At 35.0% G+C, this 20,707-nt stretch overlaps 1 protein-coding gene across 2 annotated transcripts in view; it reads right to left on the bottom strand.

The window, feature by feature from the left end:
* LOC128999174 (vacuole membrane protein 1-like) overlaps nucleotides 1-20,707 on the bottom strand; it is a 41,869-nt gene that overhangs the window by 7,977 nt on the left and 13,185 nt on the right. The window contains exons 1-7 of one of the 2 annotated variants that reach the window (XM_054425570.1): nucleotides 15,949-15,999; nucleotides 13,649-13,863; nucleotides 12,970-13,060; nucleotides 10,959-11,149; nucleotides 9,211-9,442; nucleotides 6,338-6,418; nucleotides 1,122-1,409 (exon numbers count right to left, since the gene is read on the bottom strand). In XM_054425570.1, coding sequence (XP_054281545.1) covers nucleotides 1,122-1,409; nucleotides 6,338-6,418; nucleotides 9,211-9,442; nucleotides 10,959-11,149; nucleotides 12,970-13,060; nucleotides 13,649-13,860 — 1,095 coding nt within the window. In that variant the 5' untranslated portion in view covers nucleotides 13,861-13,863; nucleotides 15,949-15,999. Of the gene's footprint in view, nucleotides 1-1,121; nucleotides 1,410-6,337; nucleotides 6,419-9,210; nucleotides 9,443-10,958; nucleotides 11,150-12,969; nucleotides 13,061-13,648; nucleotides 13,864-15,948; nucleotides 16,000-20,707 lie in introns of those variants that run through there. The other variant, XM_054425571.1, reaches the window with a different exon arrangement.

The following is a 20,707-nucleotide window of genomic DNA, read 5'->3' as shown; positions in this document are numbered from 1 at the left end:
ATGACGTTCTTTAGGGTCTCCAAAAATAAAAAATTAAATGATTCTGTTTTTAGCTTGTTTGTTTAAAAATTTATAGACAGACATAGGTTATTGCCAAAGTTGCAATGGGTAGAAATTGGACAGCTGATTTTAAAAACTACTTTTGTACTCTGATTTGCTATTGCCTGGTTCATGTTAAGCCGGGTTTTCCTAGGCGCGTAGTCGGCGAGCGGAGAGAGGAACGCGGAGAGCGGACTCCACTTGTCTTAGGCAATTTAATGTTACTGTTTTCCTAGAAGCGGAGCGGAATGCCATGTTAATTTCAATTCCGCTCTCCGCGTTCCTCTCTTCGCTCGCCGACTCTGCGCCTAGGAAAACCCAGCTTTAGGATCCTGACCATAGCATGAAGCCTATCTTGGCTTTCAGTAAACTTAACCTCAAAGTGCAAGTTGTCAACTTTTTATATTCATACGGTCTTAGGCTTATGTAGAGAAATAACACTGAGGTGTTTAGGTATATTTTTTTAGACTACACAAAATGGTAGTCCATCACAAAACGTTGTAGATCCTGATTCGACTTAGAACTGATTTAAAAATTAGGATTCATTAACAGTTTAACATTAGAGATTCAGATTCAACCTGGATTCACCTCAGAATTTATTTTAACATTCTGATTCGATAAAAGCTGTAAATTTGAGGTTTGGATTCGACAAAGATTTAATTTGGGACTAATTAAAAAGTTTGGATTCAACCCGGATTCGATAAAATCATGTACAGCTATGATTTGGATTTGGATTTTACCCAAAACTTCTGGATTCGCACAGCCCTGAATATTTTTAAATAATACAATACTTATGTCAATGTATATTAATTGAAAAAAGCCTAGAGTAGACTCCCAACTATCCATGAGCTGATTAACTACAATCACAAAAAATCGAATTAAAATAATATATTATGCAAGTTAAATGAATTGGTATCGAGAATTGATTTTTCAGGTATTGGTATCAATATCAAGAAAAAAGAATCAATAAATGTTGGTATCGACACATCACTATTTGTAAGCCAACTATTTACTTTGTATAGTTTTTTTTAATATTCCTTTTTCTCTTGTAATAAAAGTTAATAAAACAATTAGTAACTCACCCCAAGATCTGGATTACCAGTTCCTCCCTTATGGTGAAATCTCTCTTTTTGTTTGGCCAAAAACTCCTTCAGAGGTTGTTGAAGAAGCTTCCCCACCACTGGGATTGAGACTAAGGCATCGACAGCTTTGGCTATCAGCGCTTCGTTGAATGCCAAAATCACAAATGTTTGCTGAATCAACATTTTGATAACTGCTTTTCCAATGAGGGTGGCACCAAAAAATGTCCAAAACGGCACGAGGAAATGACCACAAGTAAGACCGGCTAGGTCAAAAAGTGGGTTGGGTATCTGGAAACAATCACAATACACTGTTTATAATTGAAAAAGTACTCAAACAATTCAAGGCTCCAAACACCAAGTCCTGTGTACAATATACGGAAAATACAATAAATAACACAAAAAAAGAAATGGTGTTACCTAACTTTCAAGTTTAAGAAATTCCTACATCATTTAACAATGTCACTGGTTCCAGTAGTTCTAATGATGATCTTTATCCAACTTCAGAGGCAAAAAAAATCTTAGAAAATATTTAGAAACTTTTAAGGTTTTCTGAAATTGGATGCCAATGTTCTGTAAACAGAATTTTTCTGTATATACTAGAGTGACTGGTTTGTGTTGAAGCTAGATATATAATATTAAGATATTATAATCTTTGACATCCATGCAGATATTTGATAGGCTCTATTTATTAGAGGAACTGAGCCATAAGAAGGGGTATGAAAATTGTTTTAGCGTGAAATTTAGAAAATGTTTTGAACAAACTGTACTATTTGACTAAGAATTAAGTGAATGCACTGTTTTAGGTCATAACTCAAACTCAACTCACTTTATTTACCTTTATACCAACATAGAATAACAAATAAACATATCATAATAATTAATAGAAATTAACAGGTGTTATGAAATAAACTGTCTCACAACATCCTCCCTTTTAAGTTTGAAAGTTCTTCAACCAGCTTGGTTTTTGTATGTTTCTCTTTGGACGGTTGTATGGTTCTGTTTGATGTGTATTCGCTGACAAATTTTGTTCACTGTTTTCCTCTCTTAAATAAGGGGCAAGTTTGAGGTGGAATCGATTTCTTCTCACATTCCTCTTATCAGTTTCAACAATATATGAACGAGGGCTGTCCAGGATTTTCACAATCTTGCCATGTCTTCTAAGGTCCACAATCCAAACTGGGTCTCCTATATGAAGAGGATTGAGAGTTTGCACTTTGTGCCTTCTATCATAGTTGTGTTTGTACTTCTCACGATATCTTTCTTCTCTCCCTTTAAGATCCTTTAGATCTGGTTTTTCACAAAGCAAATGTCCTGTCTGAGGCAATGTGCTCTGTAATCGCCTGTTCATAAGAAGCTGAGAGGGACTGAACCCATTCCAGAGGGGTGTCGTTCGATAGGCTAGAAGCGCTAAATAAGGGTCTTCCACATTTTTCTTTAGAATCATTTTGGCGATTTTCACTGCCGCTTCAGCCTCTCCATTGCTTTGGGAAAATTTTGGGCTACTTGTTACATGCTTGAAGCCATAAACTTTGGAAAATGTCTTGAAATCTGAATTTTCAAGGACTTGAAATTGAGACCCACAGTCAGACCTAATTTCTTCTGGAATGCCGTGTCGACAGAAAAAGGCTTTGCATCTCATTATTACTTCTCGTGATGTTAATGACTCTAATTCAGCTATCTCAAAATATCTGGAGTAATAATCTGTCACAGTCAAAAACCAAACGCCTTCAAGTTTGAACAAATCCATCGCAAGTGTTTTCCATGGCCTGTCAGGGAATTGTGTGGGAAGCAATGGTTCATGACTGTTCCTTGAATGTTTAATACAAGTAGGGCATGATTTCACCATACTTTCAATGGATGAAGAAATTCCTGGCCACCAGACTGACTCTTTTGCACGTAAACGACACTTGGTGATTCCAAAGTGACCTTCATGTACTCTTTGAAGTGCCCAAGACTGCAGAGCTGGCGGAATTACAAGTCTTGAACCTCGTAGTATCATCTCATTATCAACACTTAGCTCATCCTTAACTGAATTGTACGGTTTTAGGTCATCTCGCAATGATTTCTTAGAAGGCCAACCTTGGATGATTATTTTTTCAGTTCACGTAAAGTCGGATCTTTATTTTGTTCCTCCAATACTTTAGCAACTATGCAGTCGTTTATATCGATGGATGACAAAACCATTTGAACAAACGCTTGAGTTTCTTCTTCTAACTCACGGTCATCAGTACCTGAAAATGGGAGAGGTGCTCTTGAAAGAGCATCAGGAACTAGAAGCTGCTTTCCAGGAATATAAGTAATTGAAAAATCATATCTCATGAGACGCAATCGAATTCTTTGAATTCTTGGAGACAATTCATCAAGATGTTTGGACTTCAAAATTTGAAGCAGTGGTTTGTGATCTGTTTGTATTGTTATTCTCTTGCCAATAATAAATTCTTGAAACTTTTCACATGCCCAAGCAACAGCTGTAGCCTCCCTCTCGATGTTTGCATAGTTTTTTTCAGAAGGAAGAAGGCTTCGGGATGCAAATGATACTGGTCGTATAGAACCATCATCTTGAACTTGAGAAAGAGTTGATCCTAGTCCTTGAAGCGAGGCATCACATGAGATAATTGTTTCCCGATTTACATCGTAAATAGCTAGGCAAGGAGAGTTGGTCAAAATGAGTTTTATTTCATCAAATGCCTTCGCCTGCTCTGGACCCCATATCCATGGAACGTTAGCTTGAAGTAGTGAATTCATTGGGGCCAAAATCTTAGCTTTGTCAGGAATAAACTTACCAAGAAAGTTTACCATCCCATTGAACCTTTGAAGTTCTTTTACGTTTTTTGAGCAGTCCATTTTGAGAATGGCGGAAACCTTTTCCTTATCAACAGAAATTCCATCGGATGAGAGGAAATGCCCGAGGAATTTAATACTTTACTTCCCAAACTCAGTTTTGTCTTTGTTAAGTGTCATTCCTACATTTTTAAGCTTTTCAAGTACTTGCCGAACAACTGTATCATGTTCTTCTTTCGTTTTGCCCCAAATCAGAATATCGTCCATATGGACTGCGACATTTGACTGGTTGTCTAAGATTTTGTTCATGCATTTCTGAAAATGTTCAGGTGCTGATGTGATTCCAAATGGAAGTTTGAGAAATTTAAAACGTCCAAAAGGGGTAAGGAAAGTAGTTAGATCCTGGGAATCTACATTTAAGGGGACTTGCCAAAAACCACTGTTTGCATCAAGTTTTGAAAACCATTTTGCTCCTGAAATTGAGCTGAGAGACGTTTCAATTTTGGGAATCGGATGATAAGACCGCTGGATGGATTCATTCAACTTTGTTAAGTCAACACATATGCGGACATCTCCATTAGATTTAGGCACTACTACCATTGCTGAGCACCATTCAGTAGCATGCTCAACTGGTGTGATTACATTATTTTGGACCATACTTTCTAGTTCTTTTTTCACTTGACACATTAGGGGTAAAGGTACTGTCCTAGGAGTGGTTATTGCGTATGGCTTTGCGCCATCCTTAAGTGCTATTGTGTAGGGATCAGGAATGACGCCCAGACCACTAAACATTTCATGGTATTCGGTAAAAAAGTCACTGTCTACCTCCGCAACTGAATTAACAAAAGTTAAAATTTTCAAGTCCTGTATTGCTGGACGACCAAGCAAGGGTGTTATGAGTCCCTTCACTACGTATACCATGTGATTTATTTTAACATCTCTGTATTGGATATTAGCTCTAACACAACCTACAGTTTCTAATTTTGTTCTACCAACCCCAAACAACTCAACTAGAGTCGGCTGGATCCTACTTGGATCAACTATGCCAGGGGGAATTACTGTTACATCTGCCCCTGAATCAATTTTAAATGTTTGTGGCTTTCCCTCAAATAGTAATTCTAGTTTCCAGGGCTTACATTTTGACCCATCCCCAAGTGTACCTATGAATACTTTATTATTTGAAGGTCCAAGTTCACTTACTTCATTTTCATCAGTTACTTCCTGTGCTTCTTTAGATCTGCAGACCTTCGAAAAGTGACCAATCTTTTTGCATAAGTTACATGTTGCGCTTTTTGCTGGACACGTGCTTCTTGGATGGGACGGTTTATAACCACACCAGATACATTGCGCTGGGTATTCTTGTTTCTTTTGACGAAACCTATATCCTTGATTTTGGTTTGAACTCGATGATGTAGTTGCTTCAATTTGAACTCTTTTCTCATCACATAAATCTGCCTTCTCTTTCTTTACGTTATCTGCATGTCTTATTACTGTAATGGCCTTGTCTAAATTCATCTCGGGATCTAGCAACAAGCGATCACTAAGTTTCTCATAATTTAAACCCAGTATTAGTACCATCAACACCATTTCATCATTAAGTGAACCCCAGTCACAGGTTCTAGCCAAGGAATGGAGACTAACTATAAACTCTTCAACTGTTTCATTAATTTTTTGTTGTCTCTTCAAAAACTTTGCTCTTTCAAAAATTAAGTTCCTCCGTGGAATAAAATGTTTGTCAAATAAATCTAAGACTTCTTCAAATGTTAGCGTTGATTCGGTTGCTAAATTAAAAGATGCAAAAATCTCATCAGCTTTCTCACCTAATGTGTATATAAGAGTGTTGATTTGTTTGTTCTCAGACTCTTCAGATAGCCCAGATGCTGACCGATATCTTTGAAATCGTGTTTTCCATCTTGGCCAATCTGCTGGTACAAAGGAGAAACTAGCTGGAGGTTGAATAACTGAATGAGTGTTTGATACAATGATTGACTTCTTAGTTGAATTGTTGTATTCATTTTCTCTGCTTCTTTCATTTTCATTATCTTCATAGTCAGATTGTTTCCTTCTTGGATTTCTCTTCTGAGGCATAGCTCTAAACCGCTGCCACCATGTACTATTTGACTAAGAATTAAGTGAATGCACTGTTTTAGGTCATAACTCAAACTCAACTCACTTTATTTACCTTTATACCAACATAGAATAACAAATAAACATATGATAATAATTAATAGAAATTAACAGGTGTTATGAAATAAACTGTCTCACAACACAAACCGCGTTTTTGACTTCAAACACTACAAAAAATTGAGCTAACAGAACTATAACTTACCATGAAGACAACTGTAATTACTAATTGACTATGTGCTTCTAGCTACTCTAAAGTAACAACACTCTAAACAACTCCAAACACTCTAAAGTAATACAGTAAGACATACCGAAGCACAGGCCAGGATACCCAAAAATCCAACTCTTTGGACAAGGTTCTCTATCATCACCTTCAAACGTTCAATGAGGGTCTGAAACAAATTTAAAACATTTCATTTTGCAATTGAAATTATCAACACAAATTGTCAAATACCCTTGCTGCAGCAAACCTATAGACTACGCAAATTTCCTTTTCACTGATTTAATTTTCACTCAAATATCCCTTAAATTGTTAGATTTATTCTTTATTTAAATAAAATTAATTTTAATGGGTACTTAGGTTTGTTGCAGCATGGAAGGTAAAAAAGTGTTTTTTATTGAAATGTTAAAAGCTTAGTATTAAATAAACAAATGTGATTAAATAAAATGTATCCCTAAACAAGCATTGTTGAATATGTTTCAGAAATTGTTGATTTTTAAATTGTTTGCATTTCACTCTAATACTAATACTAATTGGTTGTACCAAGGTTAGCGGTTACTAGTGTTTGCGTGTCTTATATAACTGTGTGGTAGGTGGTGTAGGTTTAGTGCTTACTGCTTACTTATATTTGCATGTTTTTATTTAATTGTATTGTAGGTGTTGGTGGGGTATAATCATACTTTGCAGATCAGCTTCTTCCCTTTCCCCAAGATCGACGCATCCGTCGCTGTGGTTCGCCCGCAGCGCACCTTTCTTCCCATATAGATAACAAATATGGCAATGATGATGTTGACGTGGGTTTGATTGTTAAAGATTTTATATCTTATACCCTCTGTCTGAGCCATCCGTTCTGTTTTCAGAATATTAGTTCGCCCTTTACTGTCGATTCGTTAAACATTTCGACCCTTGGAACCACAAACCAGCGCGACTAGCTATCCGGCAACCGGGTCAAAACCGGGCTTGCGTATTTTCCAACGTCTTTTGGGAAAATACGTCGTACAAAGTATATTTAACCTCTAGATGACAAACAAACCACATCAACATGCTTAGACATTTGGCACCACACAATTTCTAATTCGCCCAATAATCAGTCATCTTCAGTTCCAAATATTTTTCAGTCATCTTGACTGTTTCTGTGATGGACGAATTTTTCATGATCCCGGCTAAAATAAGACACCTCAATATAACAAATTTATCATTGTCAGAACCTCTACATAGCGGATTTAACCTATACTAAACGAATTGTCTACATATTTCCCTCGATATAACAAAACCCCCCCTCCCATTATTGGTTTTGAAAAATCCGTTTCTTCATCAAATGAAATGGAAAGGTGGCGTCAACGCTAGTACTAACATTCGTCTGCTCCGTTTAAACACATCTCTGTCTGCTGTTGCTGCGTGCTATGTTACAACTGAGAACTGATTTCATTCACTGAGGGAGGATGGAGGACTGATGACAAAGTAATGTTTAGTAAACTGTGATTGGGTGATAAGTAACTATGGTGACTTCAACTTGTGAAATTTTTGGATGAAGAGAAACCTAAGAAAGAATAGAAGAACAAAAGCAAAGAGAAAGAATAGCAACATCGTTATCTATACAGTCCTTTTCCGAGTGTTTTTATTATCTTTCAGTTGGCTATGATTATACACTTTTATAATGACTTATCTAATATTTTTATTGTTTTCAATACGATTTGTTTCAACTAAGGAACACCAATGCTATAGTTGATGATTATTATTGACATTCCTCTGTTGTGATAACGCAGTACTGTAGCCTACCGGCCTATCACGAGCAGTAGCTTACAAAACTCTCCATTGTTTTGTTTTATTCTTTACATAGTTTATTGCTATACAATACAGTGTTTGTCTAGGTTTTAAGTGGGTTAGAGTAAGTTGTGATTTTAAACTTGTACCAAGGTCAATGACTAGAAATGTCAACTTTACAATGTAAACACTGTACTGTAAAGTTTTGTAACCTATGCTACTTTAATTGTGTTTTAATGAGATCAAATCCCGGCCTATATTGACCGATGCTGGTTCTGAACCCCGACTTAGTGAAATTCCTGCAAACCTAACCTCAATATAACGAACCTCGTTTTAACGAAATCCTTGATATAACAAATATTCAGTTCGGTCCCTGTTCAATTCGGAAGTTGGAAATTAAAAATTAATTATTAGTTAATTAATACAATAAAAAACTCGAAGGACCGAAAGGGAATTAAATACAAAATACGACTATAACACAAACACGAATTCGAATCAATAAATTAAATTATTGGAAAGGAGGATACAGAGGGTTTATACAAATGGAGGGTTTTTATGAATAATTAATGAAGGAGAGGCTATTAATGTCTAGTGCTCACCCTTGGTTGTAGGTCGAATAGTGAGTTGGCGTCGAATGTCCATGGAACGAAGAACGAAGATCAGCCGGCCGGCATCCCAGAGGAGAAATAATTTAACACTAGAGCACTTCAAAGAGGGGAAGAATAGCCTCGAAGGAAATTAAGAGTAAAGGTAATTAGGAAAAGAATACTACATCATATTGAGACAAAGAGGGCAAAAAATCAGTAAAATTACCGAACCAGGACCGACCGTCGCGTCTAAAACGTTATACCGCGTACGCCATATTTTTTACTCTTCCGCTTAGTAGCTACCGACGCCGGCTACTTCGTCAACAGGTGAAAACAGATTTGCCAACCACGCAAAATGAGAATTTTTTATGCTAACAGCAAACATTGAAAATCGTTGAATTAAAACTAAACAGTCCCTTCAGATTCGTTATATGTACCGAGGTTGGACTGTAATACTGAGCAGTAGAGCATTTGACATGGAGAGAAGAGTATTTTGTATTGAATCTCTGTTACAGTACAATTACTTTAAATTATGGTAACACAAACATCTATATATTAGGTTCAATTTATGTTCTAAAGTCTTTTGATCAAACTTGTACTGAAAAACACATACCAGATCCTCAGGATGTAACTGTCTTTTTTTCTGGAACTCCTCGAACTCTCTGAGGTCGTCCTCATCCTCAGGATCATACCCTGTGATCCTGGCAGCTCTTGCCATGAAGTAAGGTGGTAACTCTCCCGCAGCCGTTCCAGCACCCCACATCATGGCCTCCACATAAACCTTACACATGATGTTCCACATGGTAGCTGCCCACACAGGGTCTGGTTTGTCCGGACACATGATCCTGTCACACACATTAAATGTTTGTTTCAGTGACACGCAAAACCTTTGCTACTGATGACACAATACTTTTCAGTTCTAGGCTACTTGAACATGAGATAGTCGGGCATACAATATTTTGTGCAGTTACTATTTGAGCTGATGGCCTGCTCCCAAAATATGTTTGCTCACATTGATTCAGCATAATGAAATTAATAACTGTTGGCAGCAAGCATAGACCAAAACAAAAGACAGGTTTGGTCTGGTAGTTTTATTTTGGTTGGGCCTGATTTTTTCCATAACTTTTGAGACCTTAAAATGTAAATCCAATACTTCAGTGACTTCCACGACCCCTTAGTAAAATCAGTGACTTTTTTATGACTTCCAAAGATTTGCGTGACCAGTGGACATCTTGATCTTGTACTACATTTTTCTTTTAATCTCTAATCCCTAGACCTACTCTTATATAATCTGTTTTAAAATGACGTGGGTAATTCAAACATAATTTTGGGTGGTTTGAATATTTTAGGAGGAATGATGTATAAAACCTAGCGTTTAACATAATCCATGGGGTGAAAAACTGGAATCGAAGCACCTTGCAGAGTTCAGGTTTAATGCTACACATCACGACTCCAAAGAAAGGTTATTAAAGCCGGGTATATAGCAGATTTGTGTAACATCTAGCAATGTTATATAACATTTGCTAGAAGTAGAAAAAGTTACTTTTCAAAAGTGCTACATAACACTACTATATGTAGCAGATCCTGCTATATATAGTAAAAACTGTGCTAGCCATCGGGAAGTCGGTAAAGATCAAAAGAAATAAAAAAAAAAAAATTAAAAAAAATATCACGTGGGTCACAATGACCTGTGCGTGAAAGAGTCCTTAACTGTCTGCTTAATCAAAATAAAAGTTCTTCAAACTTCACTTAATACACATAAAAAAAAGAACTAACAATAACTTGGTAAAATAATACTATACAATTATAGTTATAATAACCTAAAAAACCATATGCAACGTGCAATCAATAACAAGGGGTGCTCATTGTTTGCAATACATCCGATGAAAGCATAACTTTTTTCTTTCAAACCAAATATTTTTTTACTAAATACGTGCTACATCTAACATTGCTATGTGTAGCAATGTTATAAAAATATTTTTCGTCTAGCATCTGCTATATGTATCATTTAGTGTCATCAGTTCACAGTTCTGGCCTCCTGGGTGCGGACGTTTTTGCTCAGCGATCATTGATTAGATTGGAAGGACTGGAAAGTGACAGTGCGTGGGATTGGCATGAATCAGTCATCATTAGACCTTGCTGAAAACAGACCCGTACCCAGTTGGTACTCAAGCACCCAGTACTGATATTTTAACATTGCTCATTGGTACTGAAACTTTTTCCAAGAAAAAAGAATTGTCTTTAGGGAACACATCACTAATTATTATAATTTTAAATGTAGCTAAGTTAAATGGTTTCATCCTTATAAGTATGAGTACAGGACAGACTAACAAACTGAAACTACAATAGTGTAGTATTTACTCATCAGGGTATGGAGGTTCTGGGAAGTTGAGCGCTCCGCATTCGTAAGCCGCCAGTGTGACGGAGGCAATGTGCGGGCCGAGATATAACAAGAACGTGTGAAGGCCAGTGCCTAGCCCGATGGATGACAGCACCCCTAGGCCAAACCAGTAGGCACACCACAGAAATCTCTTCTGCGCCCATCTGAGTATCTGAAAACAATCATAATATATTTTTGAATGATGGAGAAGAAGAAATCCATCAAATTGGCCCATAAAATCTCCACATTCCTTGTCCCAAACCAACTGATCTAAATAGATCCTTTTAGTAATAAAGCATACCACTCTCGGAATTACCTACCCTACTAAAGATGCCTATATTTCTGTTCCAGACTGATTGCAGTGCTAAAAATGTAATACCGGATGGACGTGGCTTATCAGAATGGTGTAGTGACAGGACTGGGTGTAGTGAAGACTTAAGAGACACAAACTCTACTCACAAGGTTCAGGTTTTCTTAGCTGCTGAATTTGGCAAGTGCTATAAAATGAAAAACGAAGCTCGCACAACATTCACAACGCCATATTCAGCAGCCAAATTCGGAAGCTAGGAAACCCCACCTTTAGGGACTTTTAAGTTCTGTACTATAATTTATAATAGACTACTTCGGTTTTGTTCCAGGAAAGAATGTTTTTTCCCCTTATTTTTAGTTTTTATATTTTTCCAAGGTTAACTGTAAGAAGGATTATATTATCCTAATGTTCGCCTAAATGAAAAAGTATTTTAAATTTTGCTAGAAAAAATGACTGCAGATTATTAAGCATCAACGAAAATATATATATTTGCCTTCTCTTATTAACTACACTTTGAAATGAAATAAAATTAAATGAAAATCCTATGGCCCTTTCTTACACTTAACCTGCATACATAATTATAAATATAAAATAGAATACACAATTTAACACATTATTTACACAAAATCAATACTTTTTTGTTAAACCAAAATCAAAATGTCTAAAAAAAAGTCTCACACACTCAGTCAGCAATTACGCAAGTGCCAAAACAGTCCTAGGACGCACCAGTCAAGGCCATACGCTCAAAGTACATTTTTTTCAGTGCCGCTAAGAACCGAGGACGACTATCAAGCATTTTGATGGATAAAGGTAAGTTGTTCCAAAGACGGCAGGCAGTTACAACAAAGGCCCTGCCATATGCTGTACTCCTATGATGAGGTATGCGCAACATGAAAGATGCAGTGCGTGAACTCCTCAAGCTACCTTCGGCTACAAAGCTCAAGTCACCTTCAAAATATTTTGGCAATCTATTTAAAAAAATTGAAAATGCTTTGATACTATACCCCAGATTAGGAAGGCGTGGTAAGAGGGAGGAAAATGGTAAAGTGTCATTGTCAAACACATTTTCAAGTTCCTTTTCAAGAATCACGAATCAATACATTTATTGTCAATGACCTTTTTAAAAAAAAATAGATATGGCCACAACTAGGTTAAGTGGAGGACTGTATAAGAACTCATAACTTGTCCAACTATATATGTAAAATTTGTATCCTATTCATCTGTGTTTAGAATTGCTAGCAGTTTGAAAAAGGCTTAAGTTGGTGCAGTTGCTCACCAGTCGCTCGACTGACTACACCCTGTCTTGCGCCGTATTTAAAGGGGTCGTACGCTAGCCCAGTACATGGCTGCTCGGAGAATTAATGACCCCGCCACTGTACGGGCCTTTTAATTTGAAATCCTTTTGCTTTCTTTATCACAATATTTTTACTATTACAAAGCATCACTCTTGGCTATAGCTGCTTAAAAATCTCTATCTCAGTTGCCAGCATTCAAGATAATGAACTTGAGATAAATCAAAGTTTTTTTTTTCAATGAATTAGGATAACAGTTAAGTCATATCTGTGCTTTATGATGGTTAGCAACCCATAGGTTAATAATTTAACAATAGTTCCAGATGCACAATTTCATTATGCTAATTTTGAACAATAATGTACCGTACCGTAGTCTAAAACCAAACTTACAGGTTGGTGAGGACCAGAAGATTTGTTGAGTAAGAATATCACAAGCACCAAAACAGTGAATAGTTTCACTAATGTTTTATGTTCCCAAATCCTGAAAAATACATTTTTGGTCAAGACAAAAGTATAATAAGTAACAGAACAAGCATTACATAAAAACGTTAAAAACATTGTACAAAAACTGTATAAACTTGATGACTTTTATGAGAAGCACACGTCCAATGACTCTATAGCGAATCTGGAGGGGATGGGGCATGCATCTCTTACAGACAGACAACAGTTCATTTAGTACACAAGTACAGGATACAATATAACAATAACTAACTACATACCAGCGTTACTTATGCTTGGCAACAGAGCATAAACCCATAGTTTAAGTATCATAAGACACAAAATGCTACTATTAATAATATTGCTTATCTTTCACCATGGAATAATTAATAGCTAATTCCAATGTGCTTTAAAATTATAGGTAGCTTTGAAATCGCAATGGGTAGAGCTTTAAGGGAATTTAGATTAGCATTAAGACCAACCTACTCATATTAAAATAATTTTCCAAAGTTTCAAGGTGATCAAATGGAGGTGTTGGTAAGGCATGAAGGACAAACAATTGATTTTGTGAATACATATTCGAGTTAAAAAGCATATAAATGCAAAAGTTTCAGGTTCAAAATAAACTTACTTGGAAGGTAAACTCTTTAAATGAATGAAAAGCTCTAGTAAAAAATAATGCAGTGTTGATATCGGCCTTCGCCAGAGTACGAGCGACTCCCGATCTTCTCGGTCTGCCGCTCTGAGAGCCGCTCGTCTATCTTGTGACAGCAGACGAAGGTTATCTCCTTCACTGGTTTTGCCATTGGAATGTCCCACACCTCTCAGATAAACGTCCCCCATGTCCTGCAAAGACAACATCAGATAACATAGCCCGACAGCACACATTTTAAAATCAAATAAATTTTAACCCATTGGCATAGGAATTTGTTATTATTTCTTTATCGATGGTCATTTTTTAAAGCTGTAAGTTGATTTCACAGGTCTCTCAACACAATATATTTAACCAAAATAAATGCAAAAAATACTGTGTCCTCTATACTTGGAAAAGAAGCAAAAATCACTGATGCAGTCGACTTCTACCCAAGTTGAACATATTCATTTGAGGGGGACCATTAACATGGATTGCACATGTACAAGAATCAAACTTGTGCATTTAGAACAACCTAACCAAGTACATTTACACTGGTCAATGCAAAGCGTAGCTTCATTCAGTCACTATGTAGGAGTGCTGCTGAAGCCTAAATGTGACACCATTACTCACAGATAAGCGTCAGTAAGTTAGCAGCTCATCTACTGCCCATAGATTGCTGTGACATACTAGGTACTTCAAAATACTTTGAAGGAGAAACAGGTTATGAACAAAGAGCCAAATAAGCAAACAACTCCTAAAGTGTAATTATGGGTCAGTGAATAAAATAATATTTTTGTTAAATCTCCTACTTTCTATAAAATTAAAACCTTAAATAAATTAAAAAGTTTTACGACAGTTAGCTAAGATCAAAGCAATTTTTTTTTCAAAAGTCTAAAAACATTTGTCAATCTTTTTTATTTACTTACAACAAATCCAAAGCAAGTGTTTCATAGAAATCTCTAGAGCATCATGTTGACCTAGTTTGTTGAATTTATCCACAACATAAAACAATTATATTATGTTATTCTTCTTTTACTTGACATGAATCAATAACTTTAGATGATAACTGTTACAAGCTTGATTTATTATTTATAAGCATGCATAACAAATGGAAGTGTGTTTGGCCAACTAGTTATTGTTGAACAAAGTCTCGCTAATTATCATGGGTCATGATTTTAGAAAAAGAAGACGTAAAAAAGTTGACTTATATTATTAAAGCTGATTAAAACGTTTTCATTCACTATCTTCACAGCATATTGGCTTTAATGATTTAAAACACTTATTGATTTAAGAATAATCATCTTGCTAGTTAGCAAGAATACATAACTTTGTTTTGATATGACAACTAACTACTGATATTTATATTTCAGGTAGCTGTTGTAAATATAACATTACCTTCATCAGTATACATTTACTAAAAATTGTCTGTTTAGCTTCAAACATTAATAGTTTTATGCGGTCAAAAATTTTAATAGAATATATTTGTTACTTCTAATATTTTTTCACTTTGAAGTAAGTCATGGTTTATATTGATTATTTATAGAATTTACAGAATTTTTTTGTTGTCCTAAGATGCTAGGCACAAGCCTGGGATTGTTTTTCACATTACTTCAGGCTAGACCTAGGGGTTGCGGCATTATCACTTAGATAAAATCCATTGGTGATTTGGCAGGATTTGAACCCAGGACCCCAGGGACTTAAGTCCCGTGCTCTAACCACTGCACCAGCTTGCTCCCCAATTATGTTAAAATAAATTTACCTTAAAAAAAAAATTACAGACAATAACTGTATACTGGATCAAGAAAGAACAAAAATATTTTAAATAGTCATAATTTTGCCCAACTTTGTATATTGCTGACTTATTGATACAAAATGTCTTTAATAAATCATGATCGCAGGACTAAGCTTGTATGATAATTACAGATACAAGCTATGTCTGATGAAAATGTGTGGCAAAAGATTTGCATACAGAAAATAACTTGTAATATTTCTGAACAAAATTGCATGTGAACCAGCTGAATAAATTGATTATCTATGAACTGGCAAAGATAAGTTATAGTTTGTTTTGACTATGTAAATATGCAACTGTTTAAATAAACTAGCACGTGTGTTAGGTACGAATCTACGTGGCTTTTAATTATAAATAGATATGTGGATCGAGTTTCTATGAGAGGTAAAAGTGTATAGGTCTCCCTAGGCTGTATTACATTAAAAAAGTTTATACTGTACTTGTTTGAAGTATTGTTTTGACTCTAAATCGACTAACTCCTAACTTATGATAAAATGTACTCACTAACCTATTTATATTATTTCAAAAGAAGAATTCTTAAAATAACCGTACATACACAAGGCTCTTCATCAGAACTTTCACTCATGACAATAATAAAATCACTAAAACACTCATTTATTTCCTGCAGACGCATTTTGTGAAAGGCAAGCAAAACAAAACTGGGCCAAAACAATGCCCACGTATCTTATCACGCTGACCTCAAACAATGACCAGTATCAATATTAATCAGCTACATTATCAGTCCCTGAAGCTTTTCTCCATTTTAATTTTATCATGGATAACTTTGATGAAAAATCAGGATGGAAATATGTGTTTACATTATGAGGTAAATTTAACTTAGCCTAAACTAAACGATTTGCATCAGTTTTACCATAATTAAATAGACGAGAGAGCTATGCCAGTGCTACTAGGGTAAACTAAGTTTAACATTCAGAGTGCTACTACATTTGCATACACCATTGTTGACGAGACTTGTCAACTGTAAAAAGGAAACTCTGATTTTCTGAGGTAAACAAGAGAGAATAAAACACATGCAGCCTGTAAAACCATTTACACAATCTATAAATATTATCTTGCTGCAAAGACAAAACCTTAACGATTAGTCGATTAATGTTTGGATTATTTTTGTAATATTTTTAAATATATAAACTTTTTTAGCTTTAATATATGACAAAATCTCACAGTTTTTAATGTGTGAGAAGTTGGACGGATAATAAATATTGAAGGATGGAGGATGAACGGTATAAGAAGGATAGAAGTAATTAGTTTAACACTGCACATTCCTAGTAATTAGATTACATTTTGAAAATTAGATAAAATAGTTTAGTGCAGTGAAATAAATTAATAGAAAATTATCCTACACCCTAAATGCACACAGAAATTACGTCATGAGACAATTAAAAAACAAGGATGAACTATCCTTGCAAAATATAACATAATAACATTCAAACAAATTTTATTCCTCCATTGGAATTTCAAATACCCCAGCCGTAGCAAACCTGCAGACTAAGCAAATTTCCATTTGCCTGAATTGATTTTAAATTAAATCTATTTTAATAACATTAGGTTTAATGAGTTCCTAGGTTTGCTGCTTTAGGGAGGCTAATAAAGTGTGTAGTAAAATATTAGTAGCTTAGTATAAAATAAATAAATTTGCCAATTTTGATCAAAATATTTCGATAAACAAGCAAACTACAACATTTTACAATATTCTCCATAAGAATAACATGGGGATTTCAAATTTAAAAATTTGTTGAATTTTCTTCGTAACCAATAATCGTACAAAAACACTTTGGTATACTAAATTATTTGTTTTTAAGCTTTTTAAAATGGTTTAGAGATAAATTGGGAAATTTTGTGTTTTGTGGGTAAAAAATGAGAAAACCCAATTTTTACCCCATAAAACCCCCAGAAAACCCTGTTTCCATGGTCCGATCATACTGGTTCGCTAACTCATTCAATTTTATTTTGCCTTTCACCTTCAAACCGAATTTCATCAAAATCGGATAAAAATTACTTAAGTTATCGTGTTCACGGACATAAATCTATCAATAAACAGGGTGAGGCAGTAAGAGCACCCCGATTTTCTTTCGTTGTCATATTATAAGTAAAGCAACAATGAATGAAAAGCTGTGATTATAACATCAATCAAACCATGCCATTTTAGTAAACATTGTGCTTAAGGCTTGTAACGCTGAGATTTTGATGTAGGAACCTATTTTTGAAAATATTGATTCTTGTGCAAACACCCAGAGATTGTTCGGGCCACATTCCATACTTGGTAAATATGGCGCTGTTCCAGATTGAAAAACAATAGGTAACTGGGTAGAATTATTTAGGATAAGAGCTTAAACCATAAACATAATCAGTGATTGACGCAAAACTCTTTGTACACCAGCAAATGTTGAAAGAGTGTGAGTCGCAGTAACTCAGAGGTTTACCAGGATGCTTTCATTGTTGGAAGCTTTACATTGGCTCTTTGCTTTCTTTGGGGGTTCTCCCTATAAGCTACTTAAAATTTAAGGTTTTTCAAAGTTGCCCTAGAGATTTTCTTGAATTGTCCAAGATACTAAAGTGATTCCCGAAGAAATGTTGGAAGGAGTAGGCCTATTCAATGGCATTTTCATGTGACTGTCAAGGAATGTCAAGTAGGACAAGGACGTCACTTGCAGGATTTTGTTTTCAAGAAATGGAGAAACGTCTTTGTTAAGTTAAAATGGCAAAAGATAAGCTGTGTTTTGATGTGTTATTTATATTTATAGGATAAATAGTATTGAATTTGTACACTATTTATAAATTGGGGTGATTTCATTGCCTCACCCTGTATATATATGGACATATATAAAAATTTGAACGAATAGTGTTATTGGCCTCTAGGGACATCAAAATGAAAAAGTATATCGGTCTCTAGGTCTTGCCGTGCCACCTACAGTAATAGCTACTTCCCTATTGGGAAATTCTCTTAAAGTGCCATAAAGACGAAACAAGTATAAACAACTTGTCTTGGTATTGAATGATCTGGATAGAATACTGAAAATGAGAGAGAAAAGATGCTTAAGGACATTGTTTGGTACTAATATACACAAGTAAAAACTGGATAATTTTATTCAGCTCATCAAGGCAAAACTTATTAAAGTTCATTCATTAACATTAACTATCTATAATACATTTATCATTACATATAAACCAAATTTTTTGTCATGAGAGTTTCATAAGACTGACAAATTTCATAATTTGTAAATGTCTGCATAATAGAAATTTTATGTAGTACTGTACTTGCAAAGTATACAGTAGGCCTAATGGAGAATATTATTACATTGTTAACAACTTCCAAAACATTACAACTGGATAGCACTATAACAAGGCTTACATTTTTACAAAATAAACATGATTCAAAGTCATATTCATAATGAAAAGTCACCAGGAAAATGTTTAAATAATAATAGTTGCTGTGGCATTTGTTGATTAATTAACCACATTAGCTGTAATTCACGCTGAGTAAAAACTAATATTCGAGTTTACTTTTATTTAATATTGTATTTATTATTTTATTTCAGTAAACTAATATTTTATTATTTGGGGAATACATTGCTGAAACTATTCCAAATAATAGCCTATGCCATAAACACGTAAGCCTACGAGTTAAATAGAAAAAATAAATTGAAATGCACATAAAATCTTCTAAACATAAACTAGTAGGCCAGGCCCTACGAATGTAGAATGTACAGGAAAAAACAATTGGCAACCTTCGTGGCACATTGCCACTTGATTGTGGTAGCCTATTGTGCTGTGATTTTATAGCCCCAAGATTGTATGCATGGCTGGTTAAACATTTGGAGGAAAATTATTGTAGGCTACACTTAACAGAAAATCAATAAGCTACAAATAATCTTAATACTAAAAGACAGATATACATAATAAACACAAAAAACTGGCATTTGGAACATTACAATTAATTCATAGAGGAATAAATTTTAAACCCAACCTTACTAAATAAAGACACAGCTTGTATAACATAATGCCAGATATAACCTAAGTGCACACAAGACCAGGACAAAGTTGATCAATTAACCAGATTTCCATATATCTAGTTGTGTTAGCCCTACTAAAAGAAACAACACATTTAGCAAAACAAATGTTAGCAATCCTCTGAAAAGTTTGTCAATCGACATGAAACAACTCTACGACTGATTGGAAAAGAGGGAGAATCAACTCAATTGTGTTCAATTTAAAAACCCCTTCTGATTCTTTTGTTATAAAATAATTAGTTACCTACTAAGAAACCTAAGTATTAAAATATGGACGCGTTGCAGAAAGTCAACAGTCCCGGAAGGTCAAATAATTTATACCTGTGCCGCTAGGTCAAAAACTACAATGTTTGCAGTGTCTGTAGATAAAAAATCCCAGTAAGTCAAATAGTACAGTCCGGGCTAAAAACGTAGTCTATGTTAAAGCAATTGACTTATTGGGAATTTGGCCTAATGCAACAGCAGTTTTAATATAACGAAATAAGATAAAATATAAGTTCAGTTTCGCTGAGTCAACAGTGCCGGAAGGTCAAAAGTATAATCTGTTAAAAACAACGATAGTCCTCTCGACGCACGACTTCAATAATTTCGTGTTTTGGTGTACTTAAAGTTGTGCTAAAATTTTGAAATTTGGCACAGAGCTTTTTGGTTAGTCCTACTCGATGACTATTTTGTTGGAACTTTAAACTATTTACCGATCTAATTAATAAAAATTGATTTGTATGGTGAAATAGTTTTAAATCGTGATTTCTAACATGAAAAAGTTAGCATGCGAGATTTTTTTTGTTTTTGGGTTAGAGAGGTTTTGTCTGTGGCAAAGTTGTAGCCAAAAGTGTGATGCGTAAAATATATTTTTTTGAATTTTTTACAATCAGTGGTTCAGTAGATAACTTGGGTTGAAGAGGACGGCAAATTTAGCATTTCGCAACGCATGGAGTAGTTCTTCATCGTACGATGCGACTGCTGAGTGGACTTTTAAATTATAGTTCTAAGGACAAGAAAAACATGAATATACAGATCACAAGTACATTCATATTATTTATAAAACATCTTTCTTTATTACCAGCTTACATTTTTCACTTATAAGAATACATCATAAACAGGGTGTTAAAATAAGCGGGGAGATACTTTACCTAGTAATTCCTTGGGTCAAAATAAACAGAAAATCAAGGCTAACATTTTTTCCAAAATCATTTCGTTAACCAGATATCCACCATTTTGTATTTTTTACATACAAAT

The sequence above is a fragment of the Macrosteles quadrilineatus genome, unplaced genomic scaffold (genome assembly GCF_028750875.1).
Source record: "Macrosteles quadrilineatus isolate MER2022 unplaced genomic scaffold, UCM_ALF_1.0 Scaffold_7__1_contigs__length_78375512, whole genome shotgun sequence".
Classification (NCBI taxonomy): domain Eukaryota; kingdom Metazoa; phylum Arthropoda; class Insecta; order Hemiptera; family Cicadellidae; genus Macrosteles; species Macrosteles quadrilineatus.
The sequence above is the reverse complement of the archived record's forward strand: the minus strand, read 5'-3'. Positions and strand labels throughout refer to the sequence as shown.